Source organism: Camelus dromedarius, chromosome 5, assembly GCF_036321535.1.
Source record: "Camelus dromedarius isolate mCamDro1 chromosome 5, mCamDro1.pat, whole genome shotgun sequence".
Classification (NCBI taxonomy): Eukaryota; Metazoa; Chordata; class Mammalia; order Artiodactyla; family Camelidae; genus Camelus; species Camelus dromedarius.
The window spans coordinates 54698543-54717276 of record NC_087440.1 but is presented as its reverse complement, the minus strand read 5'-3'; the positions used below and the strand labels follow the sequence as shown (position 1 = coordinate 54717276).

Below are 18734 nucleotides of genomic sequence, written 5' to 3'. Positions count from 1 at the left end.
CGGGTTGCTAGGTTTTAGTGGTAACAACCTCTATATCCTATGTCTTCTTTTGTCTTTACTTTTTTCGGGGTGGAGTTGTAGGACTAATTTACATAACCTTAATTACATAAACCTTGAATATCATAGGCCAAAACTCAAACCAAACACAAGGCTCAGAGAGGTTAAGGAACTTGCTTAAGATCACACAGCCAGAGAATACTGGAGCCAGAATTCAAACTCAGGGTGGTCTCTCTGGCCATATGCTTAACTGACACATTATTTAGAGTTTATATTACTATATATTATGCAGCATACTGGAATTAGAAGTATTAAAATTCAAGCCCTTGGGGTGTAGATAAAAGCCCAAGGCTCCAAGGCGGCTACGGTTTATGCTGTGGTTAAGGGGTGAAGTATGATTTCAAAGGCATTGAGGGTGGAGAGCAAGCGATACACAATATCACCTGCAAGGTTAGAGTTTGTATTTAGAAACATGCCCCTAAGTCAGCTGATGCATTTATTGGCTACTCTGAGCACAGATTAAGCTGCGAAAAACCTTATACCTCTCTCCCTACCTTTCTGTTAAAAAAAAAAAAAAGGAGCTTGTAGTTGACAGTGTTCATAGAATGGCCAGGTGGGAACAGTTTACAGGGATGTCAGGCTAATTTTCTTCCCGGTTGGCTTATTTCTAAGATTCAGTTCTAGTTTTCTCATCAATCACATTGACAAAAAAGAAAAAAAGACACACACCAGTGTTACAAAACCTTGTATTAATCATTTCCCTTCACTTTCAATATAACGTTGATATGAAATATAGCCATGATTCTTAGTTACATGGGAGGAAATGAGTAATAAATACATTGTAGCAAGTTTAAACCACAAGGGTGTTTCACTGGTAACAACATTTGAAAACTGTACACTTGCAAAGAACAGCATCTTCAAACATTAGTATATCTGTATATCAGTAAAGCTTTTACATGTAACAAACATGCTATTTCCATATATGACAAAATTTAAAAATATGCATTGCTTGGCAACATGAACTAGGCAAAAATAGTTCTTTGTTCACTAACTTTATACAGGAAAACAGGATGAAAGGCATGCATGTACAATAGGGATGCCTGCACAGGGCATGCAACAAAGGAAAGCTTTTTAAAAGTCAGCTTACATTAGGCATAAATACAGGAGAGTTATATATTAATAAGGGAGGAAGTCTTCTGTTTGACATTATTAACATTCCTGTTTTCTTCCTATTCCTCCCAGAGGAATACACATTCACCTTTAAGTAAAGATAAAGGAATTACAGAAAAATAAAACTCACTTTGCAAACATCTCTGATGACTTGTAAAAAAAAAAAATCAACATTAGTGTTATCACAGCCCCATGTGCAAAGTATCCTTCTGCAGGGCCTTCTTGCAAAAGGCACACCTGAGTGCCTTGGTTTTACTGCTTCTGGGCACCCCAGCTGGGGCCGCCTGCCCAAGACATCCCTAGAGGGCTAACGACCGAGACTGGGGCTTCTTCTCTTCCCTCACGGCCCTTCCGGCTGCATGCCTACACGGTCAGCCCAGCTCTGCCCCCAGCCCAGGCTCCAGGTGAGATCCCAGGTCCAGAGGGGGAACGCGCATTTACAAACCTTGCACTGGCAGTAGCTACAAGAGGTGCAGAAGAACAGAAGACCCGGAGAAGGCTCCCATTCCGTAAAAGGCAGCCAGCGACACCTCAAAAGAAAACCTCGTTTCCCTCAGTGTCTCTTCAAACGAACGGGAGAGGGAGCCCGGCTGTAGCTCCAATCCCGAGTACCAAGAAGGGGTCGTTGATACACAGGATCGGAGAGCCGGGTGCCAACAGCCACCCTCCAAGGGCCCACCCAGCAGCATCTACTTTGCCTGCTGGCCCTCGTTTAGAAAGTGAAACTCAAAAAGCATGTGGAAAAGACAAAACAAAACATCTCAGCAGCAATGCTTCATTTCTTGTACACAGTTCATGTGTGTCTTCCTACTGTTTCTGGTAAGAAACCACTATGAATAAAAAGCACCAATAAAACATACATGATAACAGTGTCGCAGGCTACCACTGTCCCTGGGACAGCGGAGATGTCACATACACACTGCTTAAATCAACACAAGGGGAGGGGGAAAAAACCATGTAGTGAGATAGATTTTACTCTGAGATTTTTAATGTTTACTATTTACTTCATATAAAACAGTTGCATCTGGGGGTCAGTGGGTAAATACAAAAAAAGGCACTGCCGCTTTATTTCTAAATATTTGACTTCACAGCCTTACGCATGCAACTGTTTGATTTTTTTTTTTTATAAATAAAATTCTTTTGCTTTAGGATTTTTAGACTGAGCTGTATACCTGCAGTCAACACAGGACTCAAAACAAGGTGGGGACAGGCTCCTAAAATTTATCAGAACACTCAACTTAAAAAAAAAAATGAAAACACTAATAGCAAAAACACAACTAAGTAGATAAATCTATACACAGTCAATGAAAAATAAGCCTTTCTTTTTTTAAAAAAAGAATTATGTTGTTATTAATAACAGACTTTATCATGGTTACCAGCCATAGCAAGTTAATAAGTAACATATCCAAAATAATATCTCTAATAATCAGATAACCATTGTTTCTATATTCAGTGAAGGAATAAATAGAAATTCAGATTTGCAAATACTTTAAGGTCTTCTTCCTTTTAAAGGATTCATGCTAATGTGATTGTGTTCACAATCTGTTTTCTGAATAACCCAAGTCTTTATGGATACATGTGTTTTGCAGCAGATCTGAATCATTCTTATCTCTCCACGAGACGTGTTATACCATTGTTCCTTCTTCGTTAACTTTCTCAGCATCCAAAAAAACACCTTCGCGAACCCTCTGGTCTTGCCTTTGGCCTTCGACATCCTTTGACCTGTTCTTCCCGACTCACACATGAGCGTCCATCCCAGCACATTCCCCAAGTAACCCTAAGCTTGCTTAGAAAAGGGGTGTGGAGGATGAATGTTAATGGCACTTGGTTAAAAAGAAATCAACTAAAAAATGCTGCCTCTTTCTGCACGTGGATTTGCATCTTTAGAACACAGAGACCCAAGGAGGACTTTTTTTTTTTTTTAATGCAATGCAGGATGTTGTGGATTCAAGCCTTCTTTGCTTGTTAGAGGCTTGCTATGGTTGAGATGTTCCCTCATTTTAGACTTTAAAAGGAATTCATGAGCCTCAGAATATCCAAGCCTGTGTTGGGTGTACATTTTTAATCTTGAAGGTAAAAGAAAGCTGTTCAGATTTCATTAAGGCCTTTTAAATCTGTATTTACTTCATTAACTTATTTTTTAAAAAATACCCATAAACAAGTGCAGTGATTTTCATGGTCTGATCTCTTCAATTTCGACTCTGACTTTGCTTAAACAAAACAAAAACAAAAACAGCACTAGACTCACCCATTCAATAAACAGGCTTCATACCATCTCCCCAATCTTGCCTCTGGCCGAGCAGTCATACAATCATTTACACAACCCAATTTTCTAGTGCAGAGCACAGTTCCTCTTGGATTTCCTCTAATACCTTCCACTGCATCAAATCTTTCTTGCCCTTAAGAAATAGAGCTATTACTTTGTGATAGTATAGTTTGTTAATCTCTCACCATGTAACCAGTGGTTTTGTCTCCTTTCTGTGTGCGTCGATAAATCAGCTGACAACACAGCAAATCCCTGACATGTGTGATAGAACCATCATTTCCATCAGGAAGTTGACCTTCCCCACGTCTTTCACTGCCCATCTGGCACGTCTCCCCACAGCTCTCTCTGCCACATGCTGACTGACCGTTCATACACTGTTGCTGGACCCTGCTCCCCTGCTCTTCCGCAGCGATGAGCAAGCCAAGGGGGTGCAGCCCCCAGGTTCAGCTTCCTGTGAACAACCCCCGTAAGCGGCATTTTAAGCTTATTATCTGGGTATTAAGGCCTTTTGCTAGGGAAAAATATCCACCCTTGCCTTTTCTCCTCCAGTGGAACTTGTACCCACCTGTGTGTGTGCACGCAGCGAGGCCAGGAGTGATAGGGTGAAACCTCATGGTAGGCTGGGGAGGAAGAGGTGTCTCCAGATGAGAAGCAAATCCAGCACGGAAAGGGCAGCAGGATTCTTTAGCATCTCTAGGTGACTGTGCACAACCCCACAACCGACCACATGGTGGCGCCCTCCCCAGCGCTCCGCCCATTCCAGCTGCATCCTGGTCCTCCGACTCCACCTACACGCTCCTCCCACCCGCAGGTGGAAGACACAACTCAGGCCTACGTGACTGCATCCGTCTTCCGGAGAAGCAGAGCTTGGCAGCCATTTAAAAAGACAACCCTGCTGCAATTATAAAAATAGAGGGAAAGAAATGAATCCATATCAACAAATCCTTTACAAAAACCATAGTATGAAGAAAAGTTCTATCCCAACTCTTTACACATTATGTACCCTTTAAAATTGTTATGTAAACAATACACAAATCAAAGTTTATCTTAAGTTTTGCGGGAGGGAATTTCTCCCTTCCTGCCCCCGTTGCCACGTGGACCTCTCCCGGGGCTGCATTTCAAGCAGGGGCCTCAGGGAAATCCCATCGGCGGGGAGACAAAGAAGCGCGAGCCACCACCTGGCTTTGGTCGCGGGCACCCATGCCTTCCTGCGGGGGCCCGACTGTGGAGGCAGGCTTCTGAGAAGGCTCCCGAGGGCCGGGGCTTCTGCCTCCCTCCCATGCCTCTCCTCTCTCTCAGGGCGGGCTCTCCTCTCTCTCACAGCGGTTCCTTTTTTAAAAAAATGTTTCCCTTTCCATCCAGGAAGCCACACTTGCATTCCCTCCACCCCCTCCCAGTCCCACGTTTCCCTCAGAGACCCCTCCCCATGCCCCACACCAAGCCATCCCATGACAGAAACAAATGACAAAATAACCCATCCCAGGTCTACTGATATGTTTACAAGGATGACCTACGCTCTCACAAAATCAAAATGGGAGAGGGACCAGGGAAAAAAAAAGGCTGCAAAGTATCCTGGAGGATGCTGTGCAACCCTGAGGATGGCTGACACTGGACCCGCAGCAGTCGATTTCACGGCCAGCGCGGTCACGCTCATCTTCAGCTTCTAGATTGTGGAGGTGCGGTCAACCCCGTCTGGGAGGGAAAGAAGGACACAGTGGGCACAGGTGAGCAAAGCAATTCTGTTCACGCCCTGGACTCCAACGTCACGCACGTGGGGCCTCCCCGTCTCTGAGGACAGAGAAGGGCTAAATTCCTCCATCCATCCATCCACTCATCCTTCACACACCCACCCACGCAACACTGGGGAACAGCTGTTTTTGCCAGGAGCCGTAGGGAGCCTGGGAACCAAGATGAAAAGACCTATCCTCACCATCTAGTCCCAGTCTGTATTTCCTCGTCGGGACACAGACGGTAAACCAACAATGGTGTATGAGTCATGAGTGGAGTACGTACCAGGCGCAGCAGGAACTCAGAGGAAGGAGTGTTTAAGTCGCCCTTGGAAGTCAAGGACGGTTTCAGAGAGAAAGAAAATGACTTGTAGAATGGTGCTGGTAGGAGGAGAAAAGAGGAGGCAGGAGAGGATGCAGGTGGCGAGGGCGTATAGCTCAGGGACAGGCGTCATGTTGTTCATTGAAGGGTGGACCTGGTGGTGGGTGGAGTTTGGAGGTTAAGGGTAAGGGATGGGGGAACGGAGGAGTGGCAGGAGATGCGGCTGAGAACCAGTTAGGTTTGCAATAGACATGCAGGTGGTCCTGTCCAGCTCATGTCCCTTTCTTTGGAAGCATCTCCGTCTCCCGCCCAAGTCCCTGCTGAAAGACCAGCGATGAGGTATTAGTGATTCTGATCCCTGGTCACAGCTGAGCAGACCAGGGGGATGCATCTGACCAAAACTGACCCAGATTCTATGTCTCATGCATCTGATCGTGGGGAGAGACACCATAGTGAGATGTTGGGGGCATCTGCCACTGAAAGAGCCCATGGACATGGGAGAGTGCTGAGGCCACCCAGCATGTGCCATGTCTACATTATGGAGAATCGGCTAAACTGTGCTATGAAGTGGAGGACATGCCTGTCAGAGAGGAGGGGCCAGGAGTGAGGCCAACCACAGAGGGAGCCAATCACTGCCCAACCCCTTTTCACATGGGACTATAGGAGAGTCCCCAGAATCAGACCATAAGGGTTTTGTGTACTATGAACAAGAGCTTAGACATAGGCAACCGGGGAGGGGTAAGTGGTCGAGTAACCAGATTTGGTTTTAGAGTGGTTTCTCTGGCAGGCTGGTGCAGGAGGACAGTTACTGGTCCCTACCATGGTCCATGCTCGAGCTTCTCCCATGAGCAGAGAGAGGACTACCTTGTAGGAGGTAGAAATGACTCTGTTCAGTGAGCACTAGATGAAGGCCAGGATGGGATGCTGGTTGCTTCCCTGGTTTGGCTGATGTCCAGACGTCAGTAGGCGTGTCCTGGTCTAAACTTCTGAGCCACAAATCTGGCTCCTGGATGCATGTCTAGAGGCCGTAGGCAGAGTTTTACAGTGGGGAGTACTGAGTCCACTGCAGAGGTCTCCTTACCTCCTCATGGGTGGTGCCAGGCTGGCATCTCACCAGCAGGGACTTGGAGGAGAAATGTTTCTTTAATTCAAACTTTTAATGCAATCATTGGAGGTTCACATGCAGTTGTAAGAAACAGAACTCTGTTTCCAGGTTTGTCCATGTGGTAACATGGCGCCAAACTACAGTATGATATTCCAATCAAGATACTAATGTGACGCAATCTACCCATCTTATTCAGAGTTCACCAGTTACACTCATGTAATGGGTGTGTGTGTGTGTGTGTGTGTGTGTGTGTGTAAAGTTCTATATGATTTTTGGAGAGATTTTAAAGAGGGGAAGCAAATGGCCCCTGAGAGCACCTGTGGTTTCAGACGATCAATGTGAGCAGTCCCCAGATGTGAACTAATCTCCCCTCCCCCACCTTCTGCACTTGTCAACCTTGGCCCCTGGAGGGATGGCTCTGCAGTGGTTTCTGGTTGTGGGAGAACAGTGAGCGTGGGTTTGTGTGCACACACACGTGTGCCTGGGGTCAGGGCACACTCCTGCTGGGCCTCACTGATCCACTAGTTAATGCTAGCCTTTCACAGTTGTGGAAGTGAGGAGCTGGAAACAAGAGATTCTCAACTAACCCCAAGCTTCATTTCCATGAAATTCTAACCCTACACCTCAGCCTCCAAGAGCGACAGTCAGTATTTATCTGCAGGAAAATGACTAGTAGGTTAATTCCAGACTCGCCATTTATAGTTGTACAAATTGTGCTCTGCACAACTCCAGGGGGCACCATTTACATGCAACCGTCATAGGCTTTATCATCATTATGGCAAATTTCAAACAAAGGGCAGAACAGTGTCTTAAAAAAGTGGGGCCTTTTATTTTATTTTTCTTACTTTTTTTAAATAGGGCCTTTTTCTAATTTGCACAAAGTCCCTATATTGGCTGTAAGTGGGGCTTTAGGTCCCAAGAAGAAGTGAGGAGAGAAAGGGAGATGGAATGACAAGGGGGTCAGGTGAGGCACGAACCCCAGAACATCAGCGGGTGGACCGCACATTCCTCGTGATGGTTTTGCTTCACTGTGGGCCCCACTCTGCTGGGAGGGGTCTCGCTTTTGTGGCTGTGGGTATTCTGGCCCATGCCGCCCCTCTGCACGAGGAAGATAATGGCCAGGCCTGGCATCGAGGCTTCCTGAACACCTGGGCCACCAGTCAGGAGCAAGCCCGACAGAGCCAGAGGAACACCTTAAATAGAGACTCACAAACCAAGACGGCAGAGGCAACCCAGCCCCTGGGCATCCTGGTGGGTTCTATCGGAGGGGCTGGGGGAGGGAAAAGAGGAGATGGATAGGGGAGGCCAGAGAAAAGTAGCTTAGACAGACACCAAGAGGGCAGCCGTTACTGGAGGAGGCCGAGAGCAGAGGTGTCAGCACAAAAGGATGGGCCCCAAGTCTCGGGGCCCCAGGGAGCAACCACATTAGAATGGCCGTCCTGGGATGTGGTGTCCCAGGAACTTGGATTCCTCGCCTGTCTTTTCTTGAGATACAAGCAGAGGAACCTCTTGTACTGCTCTGCTTTCCTCTCCCTAGTCATTTGTCCCCCTGTAAGATGACTTCATTCACTGGCAGAAATTCTGTCCTCAGAAGGTCATCTTCCCTGGCACCGGGAAAGGGGTCGGCCGGCCGACAGGTGCTGTCACCGCTGGAGGGAGGGCACACCGCCACTGTGCCCAGCCCGGCCACCCTGAAACCTAATTTGCTCAGGGAACTGCTTACCGGGCTTCCCACCAGAGAGGATTACTGAGAAAAAAACATGGCAATAAAAAGGCTTAGGAGATTAGCAAGATGAAAACATTAGCAAAAAACACACCAGTTCACAGAGGTTTTCTGTAAAAATAGAAGAATGGGCTAAAAAGTGAAGTCTTTTCAGTGAAAACCTCCCTTTAATTAAAGGCATTTGGCATTCTTGCTACCAATGACGATAACATTAGTACTTAGTAGATTGATAAGAGCTTCCAACCTGCCAATTGTCTGAGCTTTATCAGGCCCTGGGGGAGAGGCCAGCTCCCTGCTGACTCCTACAGGCAGCACAGGACTGAGCGGAGTCCCCGCCAGCCCCAGCCGGGTGTGTCAGGTGGGAGGGCACTGGGGCCGCCTGCAGTGGGCTGAGCTTGGCCTGCCGACTGGGTCTACAAGCCTTCCCTTTTGGACAAAATTGAGATATAATTCACATCCCACAAATCTCACCCTTTTAAAGTGTACAATTCAGTGGCTTTTAGCATATTCACAGAGCATTCATATGTTTGTGCAACCATCACCACCAGAATATTTTTATCACTCCCCCAAAGAAATCTGGTACCCATTAGCAGTCACCCTCCAATCCCACCTCCCTCCAACCCTGGCAACCCCTTATCTACTTCCTATCTCTATGGATTTTGTCTGTTCTGGACATTTCACAAAAATGGAATCACGCACTCTGTGGTCCTTTGTGTCTGGCTTCCTTCACCTGACATAACGCTTTCAAGGTTCAGCCATGTTGTAGCACCTGTCAGCACTTCGTTCCTTTTAAAGGCTGAGTGACACGCCACTGTATGGTTCTACTGCATCTTCTTCATCCATATTCATCTGCTGATGGACCTTTGGGTTGTTCCCTATTATCCCTAGGGCTGTCAGCATACTGACCCAACCTCCTTGGTTACCTGGAGAAAAGGAGCTGGTAGCTCCTCCCCCAGAGGTACCAGGAGTGAACCAATGATGCTGGGACGCTTCCAGGATCTGAACTGGATGGTCAAGGGAGAGAGCAGTGTTTGCAAATGGAGTTCCCTGGAACCCTAGACGGGGGTCCCAGAGGGAGCTGTGCAGCCCACTGTCTCTCTGGTCAGCAGCCCTGGAAGGCCTTCAGCTAGCTCCCTGGTGGTACTGAGCGGGGGCTTCTTCAGGCCTGGAGAACCCCCTGCACCCCCAGGTGAGGTCAGGTGGGTGCCCTGTACTCTGCAAAGCATTTATCTGCCTCATATTTGGTTTTAGGGTAAGATTGTGTTTGTAGAGACTAAACATCCCTGGTCAGGGGAACAAAACTCTCTGGAACAGTGGCTGACAACAGCCTTTCTCCACCCATCCCTGCCAGCTTACACAAATTGTGGCTCTACGTGTGCCCATCTCTGGAGCGGGTGAGCGCATCCAGACCAGAGAGGGCTGTCGGGAAGGGTCACAGGAGGCCTCTCTGCATCTCCATGACTCAGAGCCTCCCCGGAGGCTGGCAGGAAGGGGCGGACATCTCTCTGCTGCCTGCCAAACATCCCCAGGCTGGCAGTGAGTCCCGGCGAGAGAAAGGCACCCGTTTAGTACCAGGAGGGCTCTGAAGGCCTCCCAGGGCTGTTATGACAACACAGGGCTGCGGCCCAAACAGCAGCGGGAGGACCCAGCAGCTCCTGGGAGCCCCTCCGGGGGCCGCAGCCTGGCAACCCCAGCCACACCCACCCAGGCCGTCCTCGTCACACTGTCCCCATCACCTCGGGCTGCGTGGGGCTCCAGGCATCATGGAAGCCATTTGGAACAGGCAGATGTAAAAACAAGCAAGGATTTTTGTTTCAGAAAGTCTATTTTTAGAGCAAGTTGGGATATGCTTGGACCAGACTCGGGGATCTAGTGCCGAGAAGGAAAGAATCCAGTGCTGTTTGGACGGGGGGATGTTCCCACTAAAAGCCACGTCTTGTGTTCCCGATTCCTCCAGCGCCCACATTTGGCTAGGACAACTGCCGTGGTGGGACTCCAGTGTGGCCTGGTGGGTGGAGCCTCTGGGGCAAGAGGGACAGCCTTGGTCTGCAGGGCCCTGAGTCACCTCTCGAAAAAGGGGGAGGAGCAGGGCGCTGTGGGCTGCTGAGGATGGCGTGGCCTGATGGGGGCCCAGCAGCATCCCCGGCCACTCTCCCTCCCTGTCCCCTGCCTCCCCAGTCTGTGCCCTTCCCACTGTCCCGAGCTGCTGCTGAGTGGACAGCAGATGGCCTGCAGTTCTCCCAGGTGTGCAGGGGCATGCGGGGAGGACACACTCACCTCCCAGGGCGTGCTCGGTCATACTGAGGCACAAGGACTCCAGCCTGTTGTTGATGTCAGGTTCAGTAACAGGCAGCTGGAATTCTGCAGGGGACAAAGGGTTATGTTGGTGACAGGGTCTCTAAGAACAAGGAGAAGGTACGCACGGTGCCACTGACTCCACCTGCCAGGGTCAGGGTCAGGTGGGCCACCCTGGGAGGGCTTGGGGGGATTGTCAGGGCCAGCATGGAGGGTGAGTTACACTCAGGTTCAACCAACCTCTGAGTCCACTGTTAACGTGGGCAGCTGGAAGAAAACTGCTGACTAAAAATAGCTGTCATAGTCACAGGCTGCCAGTCCTCTGCTCAGAACCCCCGAGAAGCTTCCGTTGGAGTAAAAGCCAACCCCTTGCCATGGCTTGCAAAGCCCCACAGATCTGACCCTTTGTTACCTCTCTGCCCTCGTACAACTATCCCTTCCTTCACTCTACCCCAGGCCCTTTTCTACCCCAAGACCTTTGCACTGCTGTTCCCTCTGCCCAGAATTCTGGTCCCTGGGCATTTCCATGGCTCACTCTCTGCCTGCTGTCACGTCTCTGGCTCTACTCTCTTCTTGGAAAGGACTTTCTGTTCATGGTCTTCCCCCCCGCCCCCGCTTAATTTTTCTTCATAACTGTCACTGAAAACTGACATATTATTTATTTGTTGCCTCCTCCCAGCTGAACATTTGCTTCATTGTAGCAGGACTTGGCTCTGCTCTCTGTGCCTAGAACCCAGCCTGGTGCATTTCTGCTTCTTTTTGAGGAGCAGAAAAGGGAAACCACAGCCTGGTGAGTCCAAGGCTGTGCTGGGTGTCCGGTTCTCAAGTGGGGCTCCCAGAGGCTAAGTGACTTAGCAAGGTTAGCCAGCTAACATGGAGCTGGGACAGGAATCACACGGGTCTGGCCCCAGAGCTGGTGCTCTCCTGCACGCTGCATGCCTGCCGGTGCCTGTCAACACGCTCAGCTCCGAGCACTTAGAAGCAAAGGCTGAGACATCTGCTCTGTGGGTTCCTGCTACCCAGGACAGTACTGTGTGCATTCTAACCACAAAGCCCCTTCTACCATCTGGATCCTCCCTATCTCTCCAGGCTCCAGCCCCTCTTCCTCCGAGGGGGAGGTAGCCCTGGGAGCCTCCTTTGTCCTGCCGGGGCCCACTGTCAGCACCTCCCTGGTCCCTCATCCTATGGAGCTCTTGGACATCCTTGACAGTTTGGAAGCACCTTGCAGACAGCGACAATGCTTTCAGATTTCTCTGACTCTCCCATGATACCCAGCCGTGGCCTTCTGCACACCTCATACAGGTCTACTGAGTGATGAAAAATATGGAGCAGGAACTAGAAGGAAACTGACAGCTATTGTGAAACCTGGACAGAATTGTGAAATCCTATGGGGGTAGGCGGGAAAAAAACAGCAGTGGGACATGTTCTGAGTGCCTGGGAAGTCTCGTTATTGCCACTGCCTTCCTGTGTGACCCTGGGAAGCTGTTCCCTTCTTGGGGCCTTAGCCTTTCTACCTATAAAGTGGGGAAAGGGTCCTGTGGGCCAAACTGTAGGCCATTTCCTGGCTCCTTCACATCTCCACTAGGGGGCGCTTGGGGGCCAGAGCGGGGGTTGGGCGTGCAGGTGGAGGGTGGAATGAAAAATGAGGTTGGTGGTTTGGTGGGAGAGGAAGTTGAAACCAATGGCTAAACCGAAGTATCTGTTTTCCTCGATGATACATTGAGGTCTTCCCTGCAATCCGTGTTCCCCATGACCAGCTGCGTCAGAGGCAGGTGTCCTTTCCGTTATTTAAAATTCTCAAAGAGAAGGTTGGCAAAATGGATCAGTATGAAGAGCACTGGGGAGCGGGTAGGGTTCTTTCTGACACAGGTTCCAGCAGCGACGGGTTGGAAAGATAATTGTGCCAATTCACGAGCAGACAGAGCACGACGGGCTTCCGGGGAAGAACGGGTCTCCCCCCGCCACCCCCCTGCTGCTCTCGGAGTAGGGTCGGGGCAATTCGACAATCTAGAGGGAAGAGTACTTCACTATTTTCATCCATTCATGTGAAAATCATATGCATGCAAAAATTAGCAGCCTTCAGGGTGTGAAGTCTATAAAATAGAAACACAATTTTATATATAGCCAGTTAGCAAATATAAAAAAAAAAACCCTCAGCAATTATAGCCATCCATATGCTCATTGTAAAATTTAGTTTACTCTCTAGCACTCCCCTTTAAACAAACACTGTGGAGAGATTTGGATAAATAAAGATGCTCGACATTTGGAGAGAAGTGTTTCAGCTGCAGGATTTCTTGCCAACACGCAGCAAAATGCCATTTTCCAAGCCTGGGGTTGCGTGTTCCAAAAAAAGGGGGCTGAGAAATCCAGAATCTCCAAACCTTAGTGGCTGCTCTTTTAGGTGGAAAGTTGGAGTGCTTGCTTTTTATTCTCCAGCTCTTCCCTCCAGTGCATGGAGGAGTTGTGACCCCCACCAGTCTCAGAGCAGCTCTGAAAATTTCTGAGTCTTCAGAGAAGCCCATATGTTCACACTCCAGAGTTTCCTAATAGTGTGACTTTTTAATTGTGTATTTGATAAAAACAGATCTGTGACATCTTCCCACACACACAGGACAGAGGGAGACCAGCTGGGTGAACAGCTTCCATCTCGGGCTGTAAGCCCTCAGCTAGGGGGCTCGGTGGGCAGAGCTCTCAAAGCCTTGGACGAGCATTCAGGCAGTGCCTGCCCATGTGAACCACAGGCCAACTCTTGTCCTGGCTCCTGCTCACCCTGGGGGCTCAGCGCATTGATCCTGGGCCCCCAGTTGTAGTTTCGAGTCTTCAGCAGGGCAGAAAGGATAGACTCTAAATGAGCCTTCTCTGCTGTGGCCCAAGCAGGCCTGTTTCCTTAGCTCAGATGGCATCTGCCAGTGCTAGGAATTCTTCCCTCCCCATCAGACCATTCCAGTATTTAGAGTGTATTTGAGGATCCCTGGTTCTAGGATCCCCAGTGTCTGGGCTGCCTTGGGACTTTTTGATTGTGCCTTTTTAGAAGTGCCAGGGATGAGAACGGGGAGTACTGTTCAGGCCCAGGGTCTAGAGGATTCTAGAAGGAAGCGGCCCCCCATCCCTAAAGAGGCACTCCTGCAAGGTCCCCCTGGGGGGACAGAAGCCTCCCAGCTGAGTCTCATGTCTGTGGCCCCTGAGGTGCACTTCTGCCGCTCTCTCCAAGTCCCTGAGGCTGAGGTCAAGAGGCCAGTTGCTTTAGGACTTTAGAACAAGAAACAGGTCGGGGCATTCAAGGAAAAACCTTGAGAATCCCACTCTGCCAACAAGAGCTGGGGCCACTCAGCCTTTGAGTCTGGTTCAGTGAGAAGTGCGGTTGCTAGAAGGTGAGAAATCAGGAAAGTCAAGCTGTTGAGGAAAAGATGGAATAGAAGAGCCAGGGCTGGACCGTGGTGATGAGGGGAGCAAGGAAGACAGAGGGAAGGGAGCAACCTGGAAGAAAGGCGGAGACTGGTGCCAACAGGAAGTGGGGCCAGTGCGGTGGCGTAGGGCAGGTCATGGTGGGCGGGCGAGTGGCAGAGGAACACGGGTTCCCAGTTGCACCCCTGAGCCTGCTGTGGGGAATACAGCTCTTCTCTGGAGACCTCAATCTTCAATCTGCAAAAGTGAGTGCTGGGGAAATCCTCTGGGACCTACATTTTCACAAAAAATGAGGAAGAGGACATGGTACAAGACAGCGTTGTGCCATTTCGCCCCAAGTTGGTCTCTCTGAATTTGACTCTCAGAGGCAGTGGGGCATGGGCCCAGTTGGGTTCTTGGCTGTGATAGAATCGATTCATTGGCCAACCTCCCTACCTACTATGTGCCAGGTCTAAGCGGGGCTCTTTGCCTTGGCTTACTAGAAGACAGGGAGCGAGTGTTTATTACGTACTTTAAGTGTGTCCCTGTCCTGGTCTCTGCCTCTGCCTGGCTACCCCTATCATTCCCGCAGTGGACCCATTGCCCTGACTGTCCTCTCCCTCTCCCCACTCTTTCTAAGGGCAGTTCTCTGGAAGGAATCTGAAACTCACACTAAGGAGGAAATGCATGATGACAGCTCTGTCCACTCTGCTCCTAGCTATTCTAATGGTGGGAGGATTTCAGCCATGAGCCGCTGCACAGGGAGGTCTGCTATGGAGAACAGATACATCACATCATGAAATGATGCCATGTAAGGTACTGCCTCAACCGTCTCACATCTAGGCAGCCCAGTACCAAAGGTAATTTGCACATAGTTTTGTGCAAGGGAAGGATGAGATCCCCTTTGAAGCTGCCCAGCCTACCCTTCCCAGTGCTTTTCCTTGGAAATCAACAGTCCCTCTGCCCTTTCCTGTCAAGCCCATCTTTTCCTCTAGGCGGCGAGGAGCCTCCATGGTCTCCCAGGGTCATGCCAGGGCTGCTCTGAGATCCTCTCTGATCCCAAAGGTGGCTGAGCCCGGGTCAGCAGGAACAGATCTGCTTCCAAGATAAGGTATCATTCTGCAAGCAGTTTTTAAACTAATTTTCCAGTTGGGAAACACTGCCTCTCAGAGGAACATGACCCCTCTTGCCGGGGCCCATACTGGTTTTGAACTCAAGTCACCATCGCCACCCCCAACCCTGCACCCCGGGTGAGTGTGTCAGACCCTATCTCCCTTGCTCTGGGAGGACCAGCTTCATGTTTCCTACTCATCCCAGAGGCCAGCAAGAGGCAACAATCACCGATGGTTCTCTTGGCTTGTCCTGGGAAACATCTCAAATATGTCCATGTGGGCATGAAGTGAAGAACCACCCTGCCACAGCCTCCAAGAGGCCCACGGATTCTGTAGATCCAGGAAAGAAGGAAGCATCCTGTAAATTGGAGCGAGGAGATTGATCAACTGGTACACAACTTGGAGGCTGGTTCTAGACCCCTGTGTTTTCCTTATCCTTTGGAGACATTCCATCATCTTGATGGAGTTATTTTAAGATTACAGAATCAAAACTTCCTTGGGATGCATTGTAGTCTTCAAGATTTGCCCGGATAGTTCAAAATGGGTGCCCTGAAGACATCCAATGGCCAGGAGGAAACCACAACGTTGGAATGCACAGTTTTCTGGGAATTTAATTTGGGGTCGGTCAGAAATCTCTATTCCATTTTTGTGCTCACTGTTACTACTGCTTGTGTAAAGATGAAAATCCCCTTCTGCCTTCCTGATACGATACTTATGGTCAAGCCCCAGCCCCTGGCCCCCAGCCCCTGGCCCCCAGCCCCTAGACGCAAAGGCTGAGGAGGAGCGTTCTGTGCCCGTGGAGGGCTTTCTGCAGCCTCCTCTCCCTTCAGCCAGGGATCCTGGCTCATGGCTGTGCCCTGTCTTGTCCTTCATGCCCATGTCCCAGGAGGAGTCACCCCACACGGGCTGAGGGTGCTGAGCAGGACTCAGGAGTGGCTCCTACCAAGCGTTCGCCAGGGTATTTGCAATTGGGAAATAAGGAGCAGCCCTGTCCCTGTGCCGTGGTTACTAGAAATGCTGTGGTTCATCAGGGCCTTGCTGGAAGTGGGGCTGCCATGCTTGGGTGAGAGGCTAATTAAAACCAAACCAAACCAAACCAAACCAAACCCAAGAGTTCCAGAGTTCTAAGTCCTGTACGCAAAGAACATTATTAAGAGACTTGCAGGTAACTACCAGGAAAACTGAAAATGGTTGTACGTTGCTGCCTCTGGGAGAAGGGACTGCGGGCCAGGAGGGGAGGGGGACAGTCACTTTCCTCTACAAGCCCGTTGGTATTATTTGATTCTTTAACAATGGGAGCAAGAGGCTTCACAGGAAGAGGGTGGAAACGATCTCAGGGTCATAACTGCCCTGACCATAAGCCGACCGTTCAGCACTGCTGTAGAACAGCAGAGGGGAAACCAAGTGCAGATGGAGGATCCGTATCAACAGATCCAAATGGTTCTTCTCCCAGGGTGCAGCTCTTCCCGGTGGGCCGGGTTTCCCCAAGTAAGAAGAGGGGTAAAGAGGAGGACTGAGGACTCGGAAGAGGGCCACAGGGAGGGAAAAAGAGGTAGGACAGAATGGAGAACACAAGCATGTTAGGATTGGAGGAGAGCAGTCAGCTGTGCTAGGGCTCCCGGGGGCAACACGTGGCTGGGCTGCAGGCCTGGGGCTGAGGTCCGGGTGAACTAAACGCTGAAGGTGAACGCGCCCAGGATGTCTTCAACTCTTGTCCAGATTCTCTTTCACTGGGAATGGATTACACGCAGTTCTGCATGAAGCAGAGGCTGGGACAAAATGACCCAGGGAGAAGGCCTTCACAAATCCCCAATTTTATCAGGTATTTCTTCCCAGGAAGAAAATAGCAAGTATCAAAATGAAGAAAAGGAGCGTTAGAACAAAAGTGCACAAGTAGGAAGAGTTCTGTCAGTCAGGAAGTAACTTTAAACCAGCAGTGTGGACCAGTGCATGTCCTTCCCTTTCCGGACACACCTTACCCCAGGGGGCTCTCCCCACCCCCACCTTTGGTGGCCTCCCTCCTCCAGCCTGCCTGCCCTTCCCTCCTCCATGCTCACTCCTGCCTGATCCCCTGCTCAAAATTCAGGGTTCCCATCATCAGCTGCAATCTTTCCAGCTCCCTTGGTCTCCTCGCTGCTACTTCAGGCTGACCCCTCCGCCCAGCCACCGTGGGACTCGCTGTGGCACTCAATACCCTGGCAGTCTTGGCTTCTATGGCTCCTTCTGCCTGTAACTCCACCCTCTTCTTTCCATCTCTTCACCTTCTGCTCCCTCAAGATCAGCTCCCATTCCAGGAAGCTTCCTTGCCCACCCAGGCTACAGTGATACTTCCCCTTAAGCTTCTGAAAGACATTGTACAGCAGAGCGTGTCAACTGCCTAGCATCTCCCTCCAGGTGCAGCCCATGTCCGGTTCACCCGCCTAGAGGGTCGTCTAAGTAGGTGTAGCAATTGCTTGAGGGCCTTTGTACTACTCGTGGAGGCTAAGAGGCCAATTGCTTGTCTAGAGAAAGGTGCAGGCATCTTTGGCTGTACATAATTCCAGCTACTCTGAGGAGGCGTGGTCAAAGGAGAAATTGACTCCAGGTGCACCAAACTGCTCCTTAACCAAGTAAAGGGAAGATGGCTGGTCCACACTGCAAGGCACTCCCAAACCGGGGGCAGGTCTCAGCCTCAGCACCGTCAAGTTTTCTCTTTCTCTGTCTCACCATCTACACGTCCCTCCACGTACACACCAGTCACACACATGCTGCACCTGGAACCCCTCCCAACTGCCCCCTGCCCCCTGAAAGCCCTCCGGTGATATCTCTGGGTGAGTCAATCCAGAAATATGACTAGGATCAAAAATATTCCTGTCAGATCACAACCAACTCTGGGGCTCCGCGTGCTGGCTCCCAGCCAACCAGCCGCTATTCATGCTGGCAAGGCATGGTTTAAAAAAGGAAAGGCTTCTATAAGCTCAAAAGAATGCATGGTGACAGTCTGAGGCTAAGCACTTTCCGCCTGGGTTCTCGGGGCATCTATTTTGGTGATCTGGCCTCCCCTCTGCAAGAAGGGGAGAGGAGAGTGAGGGATGGAGCGCCCAGCCCTACCTGGCTGCTGGAACATCAGCATATTCTGTGGCGAAGTATGCACAGGCAGTGAGCGGGTCCTTTGGACTGAGCTGTGGGTGCGGCTTGGCATGCTATTGCTGCCCCCGGGGTTGGCGAACCAGAGGTTCTAGGGAGAAACACAAAAGGGAAGCCTGTTAGTCCAGACATCTTAGGGTGGGGGTGGGACTGAGGCCAACAGCCAGAATCCTGGAGGCAAATACCCCGGGAGAACTCTCTGCTAACTCCTGGAAAGGGGCTTATAGGCCAGCGCAATCCATGTGCTTATTTAGAGAGCGGGTTTCTAGATTCCATTCATTTTATTCAACACCCTCCTCCCCTCCCCACCTCCTCAGCGGCAGACCCCTCTCTAAGCCTCAGCTTAATCTGGACACCAATCTCCCTCACTGTCTCCAAAATTCTTTTTGTCCCTTCTGTTGCCTTTGCTTTTCCTATCACTTTTCTAGGAAATGGGAGGAGTTCTATAAATGTCTGCAATGAAGAGCACAAACTATTTCAGGGCTCTCATTTGATTTTCTTTTTGAG

The 18734-nt window shown here is 50.0% G+C and overlaps 1 protein-coding gene across 2 annotated transcripts in view; it reads right to left on the bottom strand.

Annotated features, from left to right (window-relative positions):
• Window positions 1–727: 727 nt before the first annotated feature.
• SAMD4A (sterile alpha motif domain containing 4A) overlaps window positions 728–18734 on the bottom strand; it is a 201961-nt gene continuing 183954 nt past the window's right edge. For both annotated transcript variants that reach the window (XM_010982945.3, XM_031453758.2), the window contains 3 exons: window positions 18192–18318; window positions 10588–10671; window positions 728–5125 (listed from right to left, as the gene is read on the bottom strand). In XM_010982945.3, coding sequence (XP_010981247.3) covers window positions 5097–5125; window positions 10588–10671; window positions 18192–18318 — 240 coding nt within the window. In that variant the 3' untranslated portion in view covers window positions 728–5096. The remainder of the gene's footprint in view (window positions 5126–10587; window positions 10672–18191; window positions 18319–18734) is intronic.